The sequence below is a fragment of the Haemaphysalis longicornis genome, unplaced genomic scaffold (assembly GCF_048455015.1).
Source record: "Haemaphysalis longicornis isolate Haplotype H1 unplaced genomic scaffold, Haemaphysalis longicornis Haplotype H1 scaffold_7, whole genome shotgun sequence".
Classification (NCBI taxonomy): domain Eukaryota; kingdom Metazoa; phylum Arthropoda; class Arachnida; order Ixodida; family Ixodidae; genus Haemaphysalis; species Haemaphysalis longicornis.
Window position 1 is genome coordinate 165595896 of NW_027526422.1, and position 18694 is coordinate 165614589.

Consider the following 18694-nt stretch of genomic DNA (forward strand, 5'->3'; position numbering starts at 1 on the left):
ACAATGCACAGCCTTTGAGTGTACTTAACATTTTCGCGTGCCTTATATTCTAATAAAAGGCACAAGTTTTTGTCAGCTATTGGGTTATCACATCCCCGAAACATATTTTTCTACGACGTACGTATTCGAAGCAAAGCCGCATTTGTTTTCTGCGCTGCAAAACGAACCAACCTCTTACAGTGCCAATGTCAGGTCTAAACGAGGTGACAATAAATAGAATTCACTTGTGCTGACGTGTTCGAAGGTGACAGCGGTGAGATGCTGCTGCCGTCGCCGACGACCGCAAGAGCGGCCAAGAAGCGCGCAGAACCGCCTCCCCGGGTAGCTCTTGTTGGCGTTCGAGCGCTCTACCAAGACGCAGCTGTTTTTTTAAGCATCCTAAACGTGCAGTTAGCTTACAGACGTCACCATAACAATTTGTTTAGTGCGCGGAAAGGCAAAGAGAAGCGAAAGAGAACCAAAACACTGCGTGACCACTTATCAGCCACGCAGCGCTAATCCCGCAAACGCCGCGGAGAAGCGGCGGCAGGCGGCGCAGCGATCGCGAATCTCGAGGCGTATAGTTGTATCATGCGCAGTTTACTCCAATTTCTATTCCCCTACAGAAAGAGGGCACAGCCCCCGTGGAATTTGTACTCAACTAAACGAGTATCAAGCGCACTCTACTCCAATTTCTAAGCCCCTAAAGAAAGAGGGCATAGCCCCCGCAAAATTTGTACTCAACTAGAAGAGTATCATGCGCACTGTACTGTAAATCAAAATCCGAAACATGTACGCATTCGATCGGCTGTGTACACAAACGCGCTGTGCCGTTTAATCCACCCTGCAGTTGTATACACGTGCCTCAGTATGTTTCACGTTGCGGTTTTTTTAAGACTGTATTTACAGCCATTGAAATGTCTGTTCGGATTTTACAAGGGAAATAACTTTGTTCAACGTGCGAGTAATCTTTCCGAGGCATTGTATAGCTACGCAGCCAGGTACGCCTGATTAGGGCACGTATTTTTTGCATACCAGATATGAACGTGCGAGTTTTTGCAATAAGTAAACAAATTTCAGTTTGCTGCTGATGGTGCCTGCGATGACTATGTCGCGTTAGTACTGACCTTTAAGGAAATAAGCGTTCCGCGCCTTTATTTGATATCAATGATTGATTGTACGGTTTAACACACCGAGCAACGCAGCCGATGAGGCGCGCGGTAGTGTAGGGCTCCGGATTAATTTGGACAACCTGGGGATTTTTCACGTGCGCCGAAATCTCGTACACACGGGCGGTTTTGCTTTTAAATGCGAATGCATTTCTTAGCCGCAGGTTGTCTTGCGTCGTTGAGCGGCGCGCGCCTAGCAACAGCTGTGGCGCGCGCCTAGCAACCGGAGCAGGTGCGGAGTAGCGGAGGGCAAGGGGAGAGGAGGAGCGCGCTCGGCGTGTGAGGGCGCTCGCATCGCGGAGCTCGGGCGGAGTAGCGGAGAGTGAGTGGAGAGGAGGAGCGCGCTCGGCGTGTGAGGGCGCTCGCATCGCGGTGCTCGGGGCGGAGAGAGAGCTCGCGCGCGGGCTGGCGCGGGTCTCTCTCTCCTCTCCGCTTACCCCTCTCCGCTCGCTGCGCATATAAATGCAGGGAGCGCGCGCCTCTCTCCGTGACTGCTTGCCGACTTGCGCCTTGATAGCGATGGAAGTCGGTGAAGTCGAATCCCTCGCGGCAACAATACCGCAAAGAAGAATTCGGTGCACCCAATGCATTCGCATTTCCGCACGATCCCCTTCGGGGAGGTGGGGGGATTTTTTTGCCTCCGTCGTAAAAGCGGCCCCCGCGGCTGGCAATACAACCCGCGTTCTCGTGTTCAGCAGCACAACGCCTCATCCACTGAGCTACCGCGGCGTGTTTTATTTGATATCAACTGAAACATTGTTAATGCAGGCAATGCATCTTTCATTGTAGACGACAAACTGCTTGAAAAAAGGGGTAGCTTGCCCACGAGAACAAGGAACACGATAGTAGATAAATGCAAGGGGTCAAACTAAATTGCGTGACTTTATTTGTCATATTGTCAGGTTCTTTGCGGTAAACTATAGCAACACTGCGAATGCTTTGGGCCGGGTTAGAAGCGTTGCATGGCTACAAATATTCCCTTTGTTGCAACGGTTTAATCACGGCCTGCCCACAAGAGCTCCCCCGATTATGAAATGAAACCACTACAAACTGTCCGCTCTTTCAAAACGCGCTGCAACATACATATATAGGCACCTTTTTCGCAATCTTTCCTAGTTTTGGTACGACCGCGTTTTACGTTATGCGTATTTTTTCAAACACGGGAAGGCAGAGAGAATGGGGCAGAAACGATTGCTTGTGCATTTGCTAGGTAAACTCTGCTAAAGTACTGTTAGTCGTGAAGCTCATTGAGAGACAACCAATTCCTCTCTAAATATTGCTGCGCTCAGTTAGCGATACTTTTTGGAAATTTACAAAGATCTCAAAGTGTCTGAGCAGTCTAGGTTGAACACAGACGTGTATTTTTGGGCGGGAGTCCAAAGTACTTTACCATAACATGTTTGCAGAGCCAGCACCACATTAATCAGATACATCCGCACATTGTTTGCGTGGTATGAGCTACAGGAAGACATGTTTTCTTTTATCGCATTTAAATAATTTTCTTCCGAAACCAGGTAGGTGATGTGGTGTTTCCAAGAAAGCCGTCTGCTCCCGTCATGCAGATTTGCCGTAAAACCGATGCATAAATCGCGTGAGAGCTATGCATGAACGGGTTGCAGCACGTCTTTACATTTGTCAGGCATGACAAAAAAATGTTCTCCGTGCAGTTTACATTCTTACAACACAGGGGTAGTGGCATATATGGGTGATAGTGTGGAATAAATACAAGCTGTACCAATAAAAAAGTGGGTGCCACTATTCTGTTGGGAGTTACTTCGTTCAGTATTTTCTCGGTTGTTCGTTGGGAATGCAATTTTGTGAAACTAGATAATTTGCTGATAGACGTGTCGACTGCAACTTTGGCCTTCCGTCAATATCCTCGCACATTGGTGCGTTGCATTGCATGCACATTGCATACACATTGCATTTATTTTCCGAACTCTTATCAAGGTGATTGGTGCAACTATTTGTGTATTGCAACACAGAATCGAAAGAAGGGAGGTGCATACCTCATATGTAGGGGTCAGGGCAAACATCTCTCATTTTCAATTCAGTGCTTACCACCAGCCCGGTAGAGCGTCGGCAGCCAATCTGTGACATGCATCAGCTGCTTCGACGTTCGACGGTTCTTCGCGAGCAGCGGAGACCAGATAAAAGCTGGTACCCGTGTGCCGCCTTCCCAGAGGGCAAACTTGGCTCCCCGGAGGGGCCAGTTGTAACCCCGGGATGCGTGAGGCCCGAATGACGAGCCGCCATTGTCGCTGCTGAACACCACGATTGAATTGTCGAGCATGTCCTCCTCCTGGAGTGCGAGTAACACCGCACCCACAGATTCGTCAAGTGTATCCAACATGGCTGAAGAGAGGGAAGAGAAAGCCAAAGACACAATTTTAAATAGGTAAGGGCAGTTCACCTTCCCGCGACGTTATGCCATCATCTCGAAAAATGGCTGTAGGGTTTAAAATTAAAATATATCTCTGAATAAACGGGCGCAAAAGGTGATTCCGCATACTAATTTCATCCAAAAAGCGATTCAATATCTGCAAACTTGCTTATGAGAAAATTGGGTCAACAATCAGTTCAACAACAAGAGAGGAAACGCTCGCCATAACTTTCCCAGAACCACAGTTCCGCGTAGCCAGGGCGAACCTCTTTTGGTCACTTTCCATCACGTTCAGGAGTCACACCGCAAGTGCTATTTAGGATTTGGTTTCACCACTGTCTATGTGTAGATGTAGCCGGTAGTATGAACTTAATAGAGCACGCTTCCCAATAGCGTAATCATAAGAACAAAGTGCTATTGCCCAAGACTGTGAGACCTACTAATCGAAATAGAAGAAAACAACACAGAACAGAAAGATAATTGTGACATTAGTAGTTCACGTGTTTATCTCCGGAGACGTCCCACTCTAGGCACCACGTCATTGCGCACGTTGACTGAAGTGCACCGTTGCACGGGGCAATTGTTATAAACCTTTTTCTGTTCTGCTCTACGCGGCGGTGGACTCTGAAGCGTCTACAATAATAGCAGCTGTGAATCATTGCGTCGCAAGAAATAGCACAATATACCAAATACCACAATATACCAAATACCACAATAAGCTAAGGCTTTCGCATTGCGCACATCACAACGACTGCTTGGAAGGCCTTGAATTCTCTACCGTATGAGCTTCATATACTCTTAATACAAGGCGCTGCATAGGCGCGGTTGCAACGGCGATCCATTTACATTACAAGTTCTCTAAGCAGATTCATTCAAGTTCCAAAGAGCAATGAGAAGGCATGAAACTCGAAAACCAATTCCGAATCTTGCAATTAAAAACAATTTTTAACTTTCTAAGTTGAATATACAGCATCCTTTGTACTAAAGCGGCCGACTGCACAAAAAATATTAGGAACGATGTCATTCACACGTAGAAGTGACGGCACATTATTCGGGGAAGTTCCTAAAACATGGTAAAACAAGGAGTTACAAAAATCTATTAGGTTTGCTCTCGGCGATATAGTGATTAGGGTGCGAGTGCGGAACCCCTGGACCACCCCGGATTTATAATTGCAGCATCCTAAGGGTGAACGTCGACAATAGCGGTGCCCTGCGGCTTATATGGTCATGGTGCCGACCGGCTCATTACTACCACACACATTTGAGCGTGGTAATAAAAAGGCGTATACATTGGTTGAGGAGTAAACAAAGCATGGCCCCACATAAGCCGACCAAACACCCCGTTGACCTATTAGATTGAATAAGCATCTCAGCCATATTAATGTAAAAAAAAAGAACCGTCGGAAAGGGAAAATTATAGATTATGATAGTAAAAAAATGACGATTGAGGACTACCAGGCGGGTGCCACTTTAGGCAGAGCATCATTACCGCGTGCATTAAATCGACGACCCGCATTCTATACGACCCGTACTTCACAAACGGAATACCCAGCAATGATCCGTGAAGCATCCGCATTAGCAGCTGTCACACATGGTGGCATCCACAACACGGGAATATCTGTTCTACAACTCAATTTTAATGGTTTCGCATTCACTAATCCATATAGATTCAGCAGTTTTTACAGACTTTTTCGGGGTAATTTAATTGTTTTTCTCTGGGGTGCAGTTTCGTTATTAGGTTCATATACTTAGGTCATGAATGGGTTAAAAAATTTGTCTTTAGAGCATTGATACTTGGAGGTTATAGAGGCATTATGTGTAAGTTCAAGATCACAAAGAAGCATTAAAAGATTATCCCGAGCGATAAGGAAGCTTCTGGGAACAAATCAGTCGTAAAGCCCTTTTCGAAATGTTTACTGTTCCTTCGGTATAATTGAAGATATCCTGTGTATCTGTATCTGTATAAATAAAGTTTTTTATGTGTTTCAACCCCGGGAAGATGAAGACGACGGGAGAGAGAGAGAGAGCAATTTTTAATGAAGTCTGGCGATGTTAGCTGGGTTAAAATGCCAAACTTGCTACGCCAGTTGATGACGTGATGAAGATGATGGCGATGATGTTCAAGAACTTGATGCGCACAGAGACAGCGAGTTATTCAAAGCGACTGGTCTAGATCACCTGTGTGTTGCGGATACTCTATCAGAGCTTCCGTAACCCGTAAAGCACTTTTGGGACAAGCCCATGGTCCTAAAACGTCGTTTAGCTGCATGTACACGAAAAGCGGCAGTCCCAAAGCCACTGCGAGGGACACTCTTTGAGCACTGAATCGAGCCCATTCACAAAGCAGGTGCTGCAGGGTTTCTCGCACATCGCAGTGTGGGCAGAGTGGCGACGTAGCCTGTTTTATCTTAAAGAGGTCGCGTGTATGCGACATTCAACCGCATGCGATGTAGAATTGCTTCTATAAAGGAAAGTTTGACATCCACCTAAATGCAGCCATACGGCTACACAGGAAAGCTATACAGCTTTCTCGGAAACTTCGCAGTTGAAGAAAAATTCGTACTGGTCTTTTCTTCAACTTCGAAGACCAGGACGAATTTTTCTTAGACTGCGAAGTTTCCGAGAAAGCTGTATAGCTTTCCTGTGTAGCCATATGGCTGCATTTAGGTGGATGTCAAACTTTCCTTTAGAGAAACTTACTCCACCTTGGGGATTTCCCCTAAATCTGGTCGATTGAGAATCGCTTCTACCCGCTTTGAAAGTCCTGGTGGCATTTTAAATTTGCAGTTGGGATCGATGAAAGATAGCGGCGCGTAATGACCTGATACGTCATCCCAGGCTGCACGTTGCATGTTCCATGCCATGCTGGATGCAAGCACAGATGCATCTTTTCTGGAGAATAGTATAGGTATTGCCGATGCACAATGCTTATGCGGAACGGATGCAGCAATGTCCTCCTTCGCATTGCCAGTTATCCCACAGTGGGCTGGAATCCACTTGAATCAGTGGATTCAAGACGACAGTGCCTATAATGCTTCTTATGGCTATTAAGACAACACAAACGCTCGTTCTTGAGACAAAATCACGATTCTTAAAACAACAAAAACTAACCACAACAACCACAACCCAAGCGATTGACACAATTGTTTAAACATCTGGTGCTGTGAAAGTGCACCCCTACCAACCACAAATACTCTGCCCATTCTTGCGCGCGTGTGTTCTGAAACATCAACACACCCCTTGATTTTCTTAAAATCCACAAGAACCTACAAATCCTAATTTTTATATTCTGCTGAAAAGTTCACTTACCAGCGTAAATTGTGCGCTCTTTCTCGGCGATATAATGGAATTTCTTAATATTATCGACGGGAGCAGCAAATTGCACATCTACGCCTGAGTGAGCTGCCTGGTGGCTCAAGTAAAGAAAAAATGGCTGAAACAAACGTAATGCGCATAGATTGAGTGAAAGCCAGAATTGAAGAGAATATAAATATACATTATGGCTACGGCAGGGACTAGAAATAAAAAAAGTTGAAAGTTTTCGGCAATTGGTAGGAATGTTTACCCATCTGTGTTACCCGAGGGCTGTTTGCATGAGAAAGAAACTGCCATGGTTATATGAGATACCTTTTTAGACAGACGGGCGAAGAGTGCTGCGTATTAGGAAAAAAGACATTTGGATAAAGGACGGCCTATATTACGCCTGAATATATATCTTCGCAGAATTGCACTTGTATTTTAGTTCCTATCACTTCGGCGGCCGCTGCTGTGTATTGACATCAGCATCGGCGTCGCAACAGGGCAGGAGAAGAGAGAAAGAGAGCAGTGGAAGAAAATTTGGCGGAAGTGTAAGGGGGAGGCCGTGAGACATGCTGGTTGGCGGCGCGATAGACGCCGTAGCAGCGCGAGCCGCCGGGCCCTCGAACATAATTGGCGTTCACTTCCTAAGATGCAGTTCAGGGTTGCTTCCTGAGATGAAGTTCGCACCGTCGGCGCAGAGGCTTACCATCCCTTCTCTTAGAGAACCAACGAGTAAGTGCTGCCACAGCGCACGGCAGCACTGAGGAGTTTGTTCTGAACAATGAGTGAGGCAACCACAGGATGTGCTTCCCCTACTCCTTATTCGGGGCTCATACAAACCACGTCACATTTGTGCGAAAGGTTCAAACACGATTTACAGCAACATTTTCGGTGGTGGCGCCGTGCTGCGAGATAACGGCAGAGTACCGCGACGCCGTGCGTTCGCTCTCCCCGCAATCACGTCCTGAAGCAGAGCAGCTTTGCGCCATATCCGAGAATACTGGAGCTCGCGCTGCGCACAAATTCAAAATTACGGAGTATATACGATTAATAGCCATTTTAGGAGGCGAAACTGAATTAAAAATTATTGGTGTTAGCTTTGTCTTCGAAGCCGCCGCCGCAAGAAAAGAGTCGACTGCTGTTTCCTGCGCTACTATAGCTCCTGGTGGCATTTAAGAAATCAAACTACAACAGAAAGGAAAGATCGTACTAGGTAGGTTCTACGTTCCGCTTGAAACGCTCGTGGAGTAGGGAAACGCGGTTCTATAGACGTTGTTGTTGAGTTCCTCGATACACGCACGTCGCCACCGTACGGCAACTCTGGCATCGAGGCACAAAACTTGGAGCCGTGGAACGCGGTAACTTTAAAACTTTAATGCACAGTTATTTTCTGAGAAAAAGCCGCCAAGGGAGGCGAACGCCACGAAGAAAACACCATAGAGGGAGCGCAGAATTTCGTCAATACTTCTTCGAACTTCTCGGGTTTTACAAAAAACGCAGTACAAAAAAGTGGACCTCGGGCAACGTCTGGCCGTAAGCTGGTTTTGCTTGTTTGAAAAGCCTTTTTTTTTGTAAAACATCCCTGTCCATCTCCACAAATGTGGAACCTCGGGAGGGGCTAAGCATGCAGTGTGTAAGTGTATTCTTGGCGCCTTGGCGTTTTTGTTCATGGAGATGAAACCGTTGGGGAATAAAGGTATGCAGCTTGGTTGTAAAAGAATCGTGTCTTTGAAACCACGAAACGCTCTAGCGCAATATTTCGGACAACGAGTGTCCTGGTATTTTAGTACCGTGACTACATAAAACAATAACGACGATCGGAGACTACAACAGCCCAAGGCTCTAAGGGGCTTCGCTTCTCACATTTGACTGAAAGGCAATTTTGAGCGAACCTAATGCGCGTGTCCATAAGTATGCGTACAAATTTCGCACGGTGAAGAACCCCGTAGTGGCTGTGTATCCTCTGCATGCATGGTGAAAAATTTCAAATAAAGAAAGAGATCAGGACCTAAATGTGACATTAAAAGACTAGTATTGTAGCGATAGCATCGTAACGACAAGATCTAAGACTTTCAAGGGCCCACTCCTGAGAAAAGTAGGAGGTATGAGTGATTTGTTACTTTCTGGTCAAGTCAGACTATTCTGTACTATTGGCAGTCTGGGTAAAACGTTTTGTATTACCTTTCTTTTGTTGCGGTTCCTGATAAGGTTCCTCGCTCGTTCAGTGTACAACGTTGTCGAGTAGTGGCCAGTTTCATTCCAAAGAGGTTCAGTGTTAAACCAAAAGTCAAGCCCCAAGCGGTCATCCTGTTACGTTTCAGATGAGAAACCAAAAAACATAAGACAAAAATACCACTGGGAGGCGAACATTGTTGTAAAATACCTCCAAATATTCCGTCAACCAGCCATATTTAATAAATGGTATTATTGCTGGATGGTAAACATGCAAATTACAATTTATACTTTGTATATTTTATTTTCTTTCACCAACGCGCATGGTGTTCTGTACACTGCTTGTTAAGAGAACAAGGGTTTAAAAATATCTCTTTAACAATTCAAATGTCCCTATTTGTCAAAACCTTCAGAAGTGTAGTGTTTTAAGGAGCTGTGTTTGGGAAACCATGTGTTTACACAATTTTTAACACCAAACATTATTTTTGTAATAGAAAGCATATGGTGATCGGGCGAATAACTTGTACTGCAATCGCTGTCTTTGAAGGCTAAGCCGGCAGGGGGCAAGATGGTGACCCAGCCTAGAGACTGATGATGACTCTTCGTAGACGAAGCATGGTCGATGATGATGAGTACAGAAAAAAAGAAGCTGTTGTCGTGAACCCGTTGTGGTGACGTTTGCATCGCATGGTGAAAAATTCACCCCACCTCCCCGAAAAGAATCGTGATGAAATGCGAATGCATTTCTTTTGCGCGAGAGTGCGCGGAATTTATAATTAATGAGGAGACGGTGATTTGTAGCGTAACCATTTATTTAACAGCTGTTTGTGTTGTCGTTGTACTTGACGGCCACGATCACTGCCTTGTGGTCGGTAAAGTGCACAGTCAAAGGGTCTTTGAGAAGCATGCGGGCGTGGGAGAGTGGGGCGAGCGTCGAGATGAGAAGCACCGAAGCACCACGCCTACCCTCGCCTACACTCTCCCACCCACGCGGGAGCTCCGGCGAGCTCCCGCGATGCGAGCGCCCTCACACGCCCGAGCGCGCTCCTCCTCTCCACTCACTCGCCGCTGATCCGCCCGCACCACCTGCTCCGGTTGCTAGGGGAGAGGAGGAGTGCGCGCGCTCGCAGCTGTTGCTATGGGAGAGGGGGTGAGAGCGGAGAGAGAACACCTGCGGGCGCGTGGACGCCGCACGGCGCCTGACACGGCTCGACTAAGAAATGCATTCGCATTTAAAACAACGTGAGTCGAAAAGGGTCTCTCACAGTCACAGTATTTGTATTTATTGACTACCCAGAAATAGTTCGCAAAAGGTACTGTTTTTCCTTACATTTAAGCTCAAAACCCAATATTGAGTTTAAAAGGTGTTCCTACTGTTTCTACACACGTGACAAAAGTGAGACGCACCTATATCTGACGAGCTAAGTTCCTTTTAGGCAATAAGCGTTTGTTGCCAATTCCGACAGAATTCAATGTCCTGCAAATATTCAATTTTAGAAACACCCGATAGCGTGTCTATGTAGAGAATAAAAGATTCGCAATTATACGCTGTATAATGAGATCGCGTTTTTTGGCGAAAATAACAGACCCCGGCTGCCTTCAAGATACTGACTTTAATTAGACTACAGTGTTGTAGCGGTGAACAATACCTCAAAATCGTTTAGGTTTTGTCAATAAAAATTGAATAAATTTTTGTCGAGAAATTTCTTTGGGCATTGAGTTATTTTCAATAGAGTCCGGGTTTAGAGATTCTACACTGCCTCTCTACAGAGTAAAAAAAGCTTACCTTCAAAATGTTTACAACATATCCGTAGCCCCGTTAATGCTGTTGACAATGGCGTTGAACAACACCCTTCCCTGTTTCTTGCGCAGACCCCTGGATTTTCTACTGGTTTAAGGTAATACGGGTGGCTATCAAAGGTGATAGAGTGGAACCCCGTTTTTACGTTCCTCGGTGCTGCGTTTTACCTGCTGCTACGTTGGTTTTGTGTAGTCCCGTACAAGCACACATAGAATCCCACGCATTAAAACCCCCCTCTTACGTCGTGGGTTAGAATACGTTTCCCCACCATACGCCGAAATCTGGCACCCAGAACCCGCTAGGGCAACGTGCACCAGCCACCAATTCGACGATTGACGACACTTGGCCAGGCATGGCTTCAGAACTGACTGCATAAGGCCGGAGGCAGTTACGATTCATCGTCTCAAGTGATTTTACTCTATGCTAATGTTACTCTATGCAACCACCATCATCACTGTGCATTCAACGGGGGTTTGACTTCTCAATGCTGGGAGTTTGTATTTGCCATAAAAGCACCACAGCATGAAAAGCGTGCGTTCTCTAGTCATTGCGCGCTTCAAACACCGTAGAAGTCGCAAGGACAAATGGCCGCGCCTGTCGGCATCGCGAACGCAGATGGCGCTTTTCCTCGAGGAAGAGTTCGACGTACTAAATGCAGTGGACAAGCAGCCAGCGCAGAAGAGAGTTGACATTTCTAGGGACCTTGATCGCGAAGAGCGGCAATCTTGTATTCTCAATTTTGCAAGGCTTGAAAGCCCAACTTACAGAAATAATTGGTTGCCAGTCGACGCTATACTGTTTGCATTTATTTTCGGAGCTTTCCTTACTGCTGCGTTTTGCTGATTGTTACGTATTCTTCCCGGTCAGGTGAAGACCATACAAACAGATTGCACTGCATCTTTATTGACACTATGGGAAATTTCGGCGTGTTCTGTTACGGTGCGAACTTCCAGATGTACGAAAACTAGTTGTATCCACGGGATGACCCTTAAAATGTGCCATGCATGGAAAAAAACCACCTACATTTAAACATACCGCGTCTTATCATATTTATAGTGCACGCTATCCGATATACTTAAAAATTTTAAAAATACTTTTTGTTCCGTACAGGTTTCACATCACAAAGTAAATCTAAAAAGCAATCTTTAGAGTGTTAATACGTGATTGTGAGCTTTTTGAATCGGTCAGAATTTCGGAACAAATTATATGGTCAAACCTAACCAGCGGTAACACTATTCACTAGAGAAAAGGCCTTCAATAGCACTTAAAATAATTGGCAATAGTCCAAGCAAATTTAAGAGCAGTATACAGGCTATCATCGCATTCGGAGAAAATTAAGATCGGAATACACTTGTTACGTCCCCGGTGGCGATGCTGTTTTCCTAAATTGTCCCGCTCACACCATACGCTTGCCAGCGTGGTTTTACGTTGGTATTTTAGTGAAGTGCGGGTAATGCACTCGTGTTAAAGGGGAGTCCAAGTCTGCAGTTTTCTCCACCAGCACTATATTCGCAAACGTAAGTTGTCTCGCATCACAAACGTTCTTATTTGCAAAGTTGAATGAAGCTCTAAAAAACACGCTGCTCGAATTCTTCTCGGTTCAAATTCGTTCAGGTGCGGATTCGCCCTAAATTTGACTAATCACAAAATACGCACAGAACTGATCCGCGATATAAAAAGGGTAACGTCGGAGGAAAAAACATTCTCAAGGCAGTTAACTATGTTGGTGTGCTGTGAAGGGGAAGTCTTGCATTAGTTATTCACGTCTACATCTAGGATGGGTGGATCCGATTCGGGCTGTAATATTGAACCGTACCTCTCATATTCACACCCACCCTTCGACACAGCAGCCAGGCTGTTTTAAATTCTTCATGTATACCGAAGTCTACTCGCAACCATTTCACTTTAGTACATTGTGTATGACTATATTTATATAATAAACGTCCTTATTCTCCACCCGAAATCGTTATTCAACCCTATGTAAATATATTCCGCCATAGTCACGTTTCTCGTAGTCCTTTTTAATGAGAATCTTATGCGTTTCTACAAAATGCCACCATACCAATCTGTTAGTGTGGTTGTAGTAGTCTTCTTCGGCACCGTAGAAGCCGTAGAACGTGTCGAATCCCCGATAAGTGGGAGTGTGTTCTTTCGTAACAGAACCGAGGTGCCACTGCAAGCACAAATCACAAAGCAGAACAATAGCAGACGTTCTTTAGTTTCATGCTGTCAAACTTTAGTTTAGTTAATACATTCTGGGAAGCAAGCATCGATAACTCATAAAAATATGAAAACCAGTTTTCGACGCCCTTCAGTCACAGTCACGTTAGTATGCTTCTAAGTGTTTAGCTTTTCAAAAATTTTACATTGCTGTGTGAAGCCAATGTAAAGTGCCACTAGACTCGGTTTCTGTGACATTCCCGGGGTATTGCGGTTTTGCTAAAGTAGGGCATTACAAGAGCTGAAAGTGACACAACTGTATCCAGCAATTCCAGCAAGTGGCTGCATATTTGCTTTTCTGGTAGGCGACAGTTTCAAGAGCACCACGGTATTTAGACGCTACTGTAAGGATAAACACAATTTTTCAAAGTGTATTGCTTTGATAACATTGTAGTTTGGTAATACAATTCCCTACATGTGCGGCTGCTCGAGGTCCTGCCTTGATGGCCTGCCTTGTTTTGAGCATTCAAATTGACATTCTGAACGTTGCCAGCGGAAATGCACCAGGTTCAGTTCCAGAATTATCGTATGGTCACGCAGATTTCCTCTCTTGAATTGTTGGCTAACCTTTCCCACTATGTGTGTCTCGTAGCCAAGGTCCTTCAGGTACTGGGATAAAAGCTTGTGCTCAAGAGGAAGTCCCCACGGCTCGGCAGGAGTGATGACGGAGTGTTGAGTACCTGTGCAACCGAGAATATGTAGGTAGACAGGGGTCACATCATGTAAAAATATGCTGAGAGCAGAGCAGGTTTGTATTTTTGTTGCGGTTAGGAAGTTTTTTGTAATTTGGCGTTGTTTTCATCTTAGAAGACCCAAACTAGGGCACGGTTTTAATTTTTCTTTTGTATTTCAAATATAGCTCCCGTTTTACCGCGTTCTTTAGGGCTTGAGTTACATTTGGGAGTGCCCGATAAAAGGGCTTTTGGCAGTTGGCTTCTGCACAAGACCATTCCTTAAAATGTGGGCCGCTGGCTTATTATATAACTGGTTTGTTGTAAGCGCGAAGGCTCACTACAATGAGTAAAAAGTAATCGTGTTTTTTCGAGCACAGTGGAGTAAGTAGAAAATACAATGACATGCGACTGGTCTAAAAAAAATCCAAGGCCAGCTCCTCTAACGTGAAACCTGGGGAAGGTCGAAGCATGCATCGTATAAATGTATTCAAAAGGTGTATGTCTCACTATTTACACACAGAGCGCGCTGATTGGGCGCCGGAGAAGCGCCGTTTGGAGGAGCATTTGTGCGCTTGCTGAGGCAGTGGCGCCCTCTCTTGCGCAGAACAGGATTGAAACTATTAAATGAGAGGCAGGCTGCCGCAGCAGTCTTCGTGTCAGACTCTGCAGCAAGCTGAAAATCATTCTTTACAGAAGAAAACGTGGCGTTTGAAATCAATTTCGAGACGGAAAAAGATTCTGCTAATAATGCAAAATATTCTGGATTATTTCTGTATGTTAAATTTGTGTAAATCTGGTAGCTCATTTTAAACCAGTTTCATTCATTATCCACCTGTTTTTTGGCCATGGCTCCACAACTTGATTTACCATGGCGAAAGGAGACAACGACGGTAGGAGACGTGACATCCCGAGCCGCAAAGGTGCTTCACCCCCCCAAAAAAAAAATCTGGCAGAGAAGTCTGCCCATTTCTGTAATATCTGCGCATCATGCCTAGTTCACGCATTACATGGCCATACTAAGATGTTCGCTTGAACTATTAGAGGCTGTCATTCATAAAAGCCGTTCTCAATAATATTTCGCTCATAGGACACGTGAGGCGCTCCAAAAAATTAGTAAATAAAATAATTCGTTAGTGCTGAGCTAGAAACGCCAACTAGTCAATATTACACCTTCACGTGTTACTGGCTCGCGGCGCCACCGAAATAAAAACTGTAATTTGAGCGACCTCGTTCAACTTTCGAAATTTGCGATAAGTGTGAAACTGTTTTCAGTTCAAGAGAAATGCGTCAAACTCTTGGGACTGCTCTAATTTGGAAACGACGAAGAAGCCGTGTTCCCTGTGCGGAAGGCGTTATTGCTGTAAAGGTGTACTGAAAGCAGTTTGTTTTTTTGTTGGATATCCTCTCCTGAGGCTGTGATACACCACAAAATATGGACCGATAAGGAGGATCCTGCGCGTGTCCTATAATAAATTACTGCGGTTTTTATGGAATCGGAGAATAGGAATTGGTTTCCTTGGGAGCATTACGCCAGCCCAGTGACTAGCTTCTAAGGCACCTAAGGTAACCTTTCACTGCCATTTATGTCGGATTTACACATAGTTCAATTATTCTTAGTTCTGCCCCATTGACAACATCTGTATGTGCTCACAATTTGGGCCCGCGGTTTGAAAAGACGGAAAAACACAGATATAACCAGGCCCCCCAAACGTTTTACCTAAAGCTCCAGACCCTAAGGTTTTACAGTACGCGCGAGGTACAACAATTCCTGTGAGGCGCACACAATCGCCCAGAAAATTGGAGCAGGAGTCGGGGATCGCGATACGGAAATGCAAACAGCAGGGCGCGTGGAAGGTTGGAGGAGAGCTTTCAGAAAAAGTGACGCAGCGCGCGCCCAGAGAGGGAAACAGCTGCACCAAAGAAGGCTGGACTACTGACACACGGTCATAAAAGGCGCGTTTGGAAATTATGGGCAAAAACAGCAGTCTCGCGACGATGATGAGCGACAGGAAATACAACGGCTTTCTGGCATAGTTGGTATGGCGTCTTAAAGGGGTGAAGGGAGCACTTAGACGAGGTCACTTTTTCATCGTACATCTGCAATCAGCGCAGTGTCCTCTACACAAACTTAGCTATATTGGTGCAGCTGGTACGAGGGCGATGCATTTGCGCCCGTGCCGTGTTGCCGCGTACATAAACGAAAACACGTGGCCCTTTAGTCGTGCACGGCATCGACCAAAGAGTGGAGAACAGCTGTGGCGCGTCCAGAACAGCTTGGCTCCCAAGGCTGCCCCCGCTGCTTTTGGTGCTAATCAGAGGGGGAAAGCTAAATGGAAAAAAAAGGATTTTGCAGAAGAGAACACTAGTTCTCTGTTGCTCAGGCTGCCTGGAAATAGATGGGGGGGGGGGGTCCTCTCCTCTACACTTTTTTTAATGCATGCTGCCAATGATATTTTTCCGCTATAATCAATGACATTCGGAGTTGTTTAGCTGGTGCCGTTCGATATCGTCCATATATAACACAATTGGTTGCAATTTTGCATGGATGAAAAAAAATACTTTCTAGCAATTTACCTGGCTGTAGTATCACTGGTGCGTCTTGCGATTGTGACTTGTGTTCTGGACGGGATTGCTGCGTTGTTCGTTTTTTCCCCTACATTTACAAATACTAGTAATTAAAATAGGTATACACCAAATTCTGTATATTAATAGTAATTAAGAGTTATACGCCACAAGCTGTTCTGTTGTTTCCGCGAACTGTCACTCTAACCCATACTTGTACTCCAAGCGGGTGACAAACATTGCGAACACAAATTCCTTCAAGGACAAGTAAAATTCCTTCAAGGACAAGGACCTCTTAATTAGCGTGCGCCTTTCTAATGCGTTTTTATAAGATGCAGCTGATTGTTTCAAGAGTAACAAATAACCTATTACCATAATTATTCACGTTTATCTTACATTTCTTGCAAGCCTCAGTGTTGCTGCAGTCCAGAAAATTCGGATGTCCGAAGCGCGAGCACGCGAATGGAGTAACAAACAAGAGAAAAGTACTCTGTGACAAGCTGAACAGCTGTCGCCTTGCAGACAAAAAGACAGCAGCCGGCGACCGACGAACGACGCGTTTCCCCCCTTAAAATCGTCGGGGCAGTCTGCCGGTCGAGTGGAGGGTCTGTAGCAGACGACAAGACAAACGTCGACAAAAAGGAACTCAGTAACCACTCTACGTTTAAACCGAACTTGCTGGACACGTGCTGACGCGTATGGTTTCATAATTCAAAAGAAAATTTAACCCATCCCTCTTCTTAGCGCGAAAAATGCAGCACGCCCGCTGCGAAAAAAGAACGTGCCAAAGCGCCGGCAGCCCCCGCGTACTCCCGGGGAGGGGAGAGTGCAGCGCTGCCCTCGCCCGGCAAACTTTAGCTTCGCCTCCCTATGGTGCTGAAGAACAGGCATGCCTGCACTTACATTTTTGTACAGGCAAAGTGATTGGTGCAGTTTTGTGCGGCATGCTAATGATAAATACGCACAGGTGTGTTGGGCAGAATACCAGAGATCAAGGAATAAATCAAATTCGGCTTTTGTATTAACGCAGGAAAAACATTTTTAAACACGTCAGCAGCAGCTACGGAAAAAATGTAAAGAGAAGCGTCGTTATCATTAAACTTTCAATTTCTCGGGGTCATGTTCAAGATGAACAGGAATATGAAACAGGAATCATAGGTTCAGTGAGTGCTAGAATAGTATTCCAGGGTGCTCGGTGGACAGAAAGTACGACCGCTTCAGAACAAAACAAACTGGGAAGTGCACAAAGTCATGGTATGACCACATCATGAATGTAATGAAGGAGCCAGTAAAATGTGTTTTGAACGGCACCATAGAAGCAAGAATAGCGAAAAATGGGGGTAGATGGCATGTTTGCATAAAAATGCTGCATACGCTTTAAGCGAGAAAAAAAAGCAGTAGGCCAATGACGAAATCATAAAAGCCGGAAACATTATGTTACCGCTCAAAACTACACAACCGGAACTAAAGGAATAGGTGAGAACTATCCCCAAAAATAAGGCTGGAAACCAATATATACAATAACAATAAAAAAATGCACTCGTTTAAACTATTCTTCTAGATTGCTTAAGATCAAAGGCTTTTCTCCTCTGTGCCTACTCCTCGAGCAGAGGACAGATAATGGTACACACGTATTTAGAGAAAGCATAATGCACACGGCATTCTGTAACTGCGGCAAGGGTGTCCAGTGTGCTATTATAGTGCTCTCCAGACAACGAATACTGGGCATTTAGTGTTCAAAGAAAAGTTAATTGGAAAGCAACACGTTTTAGTCAGAACATGGCGTAATTGTTCGAGATATGCATGAACATGAGGAAGCAACATGAAAATACCAAATACAACTAACCTAACCGAAGTTTAAATAAAATCAGACCGTATTTTAGGAAGAAGGTGAAGTTTTGTGCATAGGAGTGCCTCTATAGTAAGTCACCGTGCGCCACAAAACCGATGCTAAGGGGAAACGATTTATCATATGATTTGTATGTTTTGTGTATGTTTGACAACTGTCGGCAAATTCTGCCTGCTGGGTGATTCACTACACGCCACTGGGCACAAAGTTGTCAGCTGTCTTGTGGGCGGTCAACCACGTGGCTACTCCTTAGCTTACGTCACTTGATCCAGGGCGTGTACTTTGTTCATGAAGTCAATAAACGCAAAAGAACAACGAAAGAACATTCTTCATAACCGCCTGCATTTCACATAGTCTTTTGGGCAGCTGGAACATGGCGCCTATTGCATTTTGGCGGTGGGGGGCCAAGCTCAGAGGTAGAATTAGAGATGTTTTTTATTCGGCTTATTTTGAATTGCACTGCGCCGCAAAAAAAAACTAGCCGACGCCAATTTCAGCTGCAAAAAAACTAGCCGACGCCAATTTCAAGTGAACCTCACTCATGCTGACGTCCTTCGGGAAGCTTAGTACAGCGTAGGTTTTTTA

The 18694-nt window shown here is 45.2% G+C and overlaps 1 protein-coding gene across 2 annotated transcripts in view; it reads right to left on the minus strand.

Annotated features, from left to right (window-relative positions):
* The window catches only part of LOC144145440 (arylsulfatase B-like), a 56014-nt gene that overhangs the window by 10744 nt on the left and 26576 nt on the right, over positions 1 to 18694 (minus strand). For both annotated transcript variants that reach the window (XM_077677064.1, XM_077677063.1), the window contains exons 6-10: positions 13592 to 13704; positions 12867 to 12977; positions 9013 to 9138; positions 6841 to 6964; positions 3210 to 3503 (exon numbers count right to left, since the gene is read on the minus strand). In XM_077677064.1, the coding sequence (XP_077533190.1) occupies positions 3210 to 3503; positions 6841 to 6964; positions 9013 to 9138; positions 12867 to 12977; positions 13592 to 13704 (768 nt within the window). The remainder of the gene's footprint in view (positions 1 to 3209; positions 3504 to 6840; positions 6965 to 9012; positions 9139 to 12866; positions 12978 to 13591; positions 13705 to 18694) is intronic.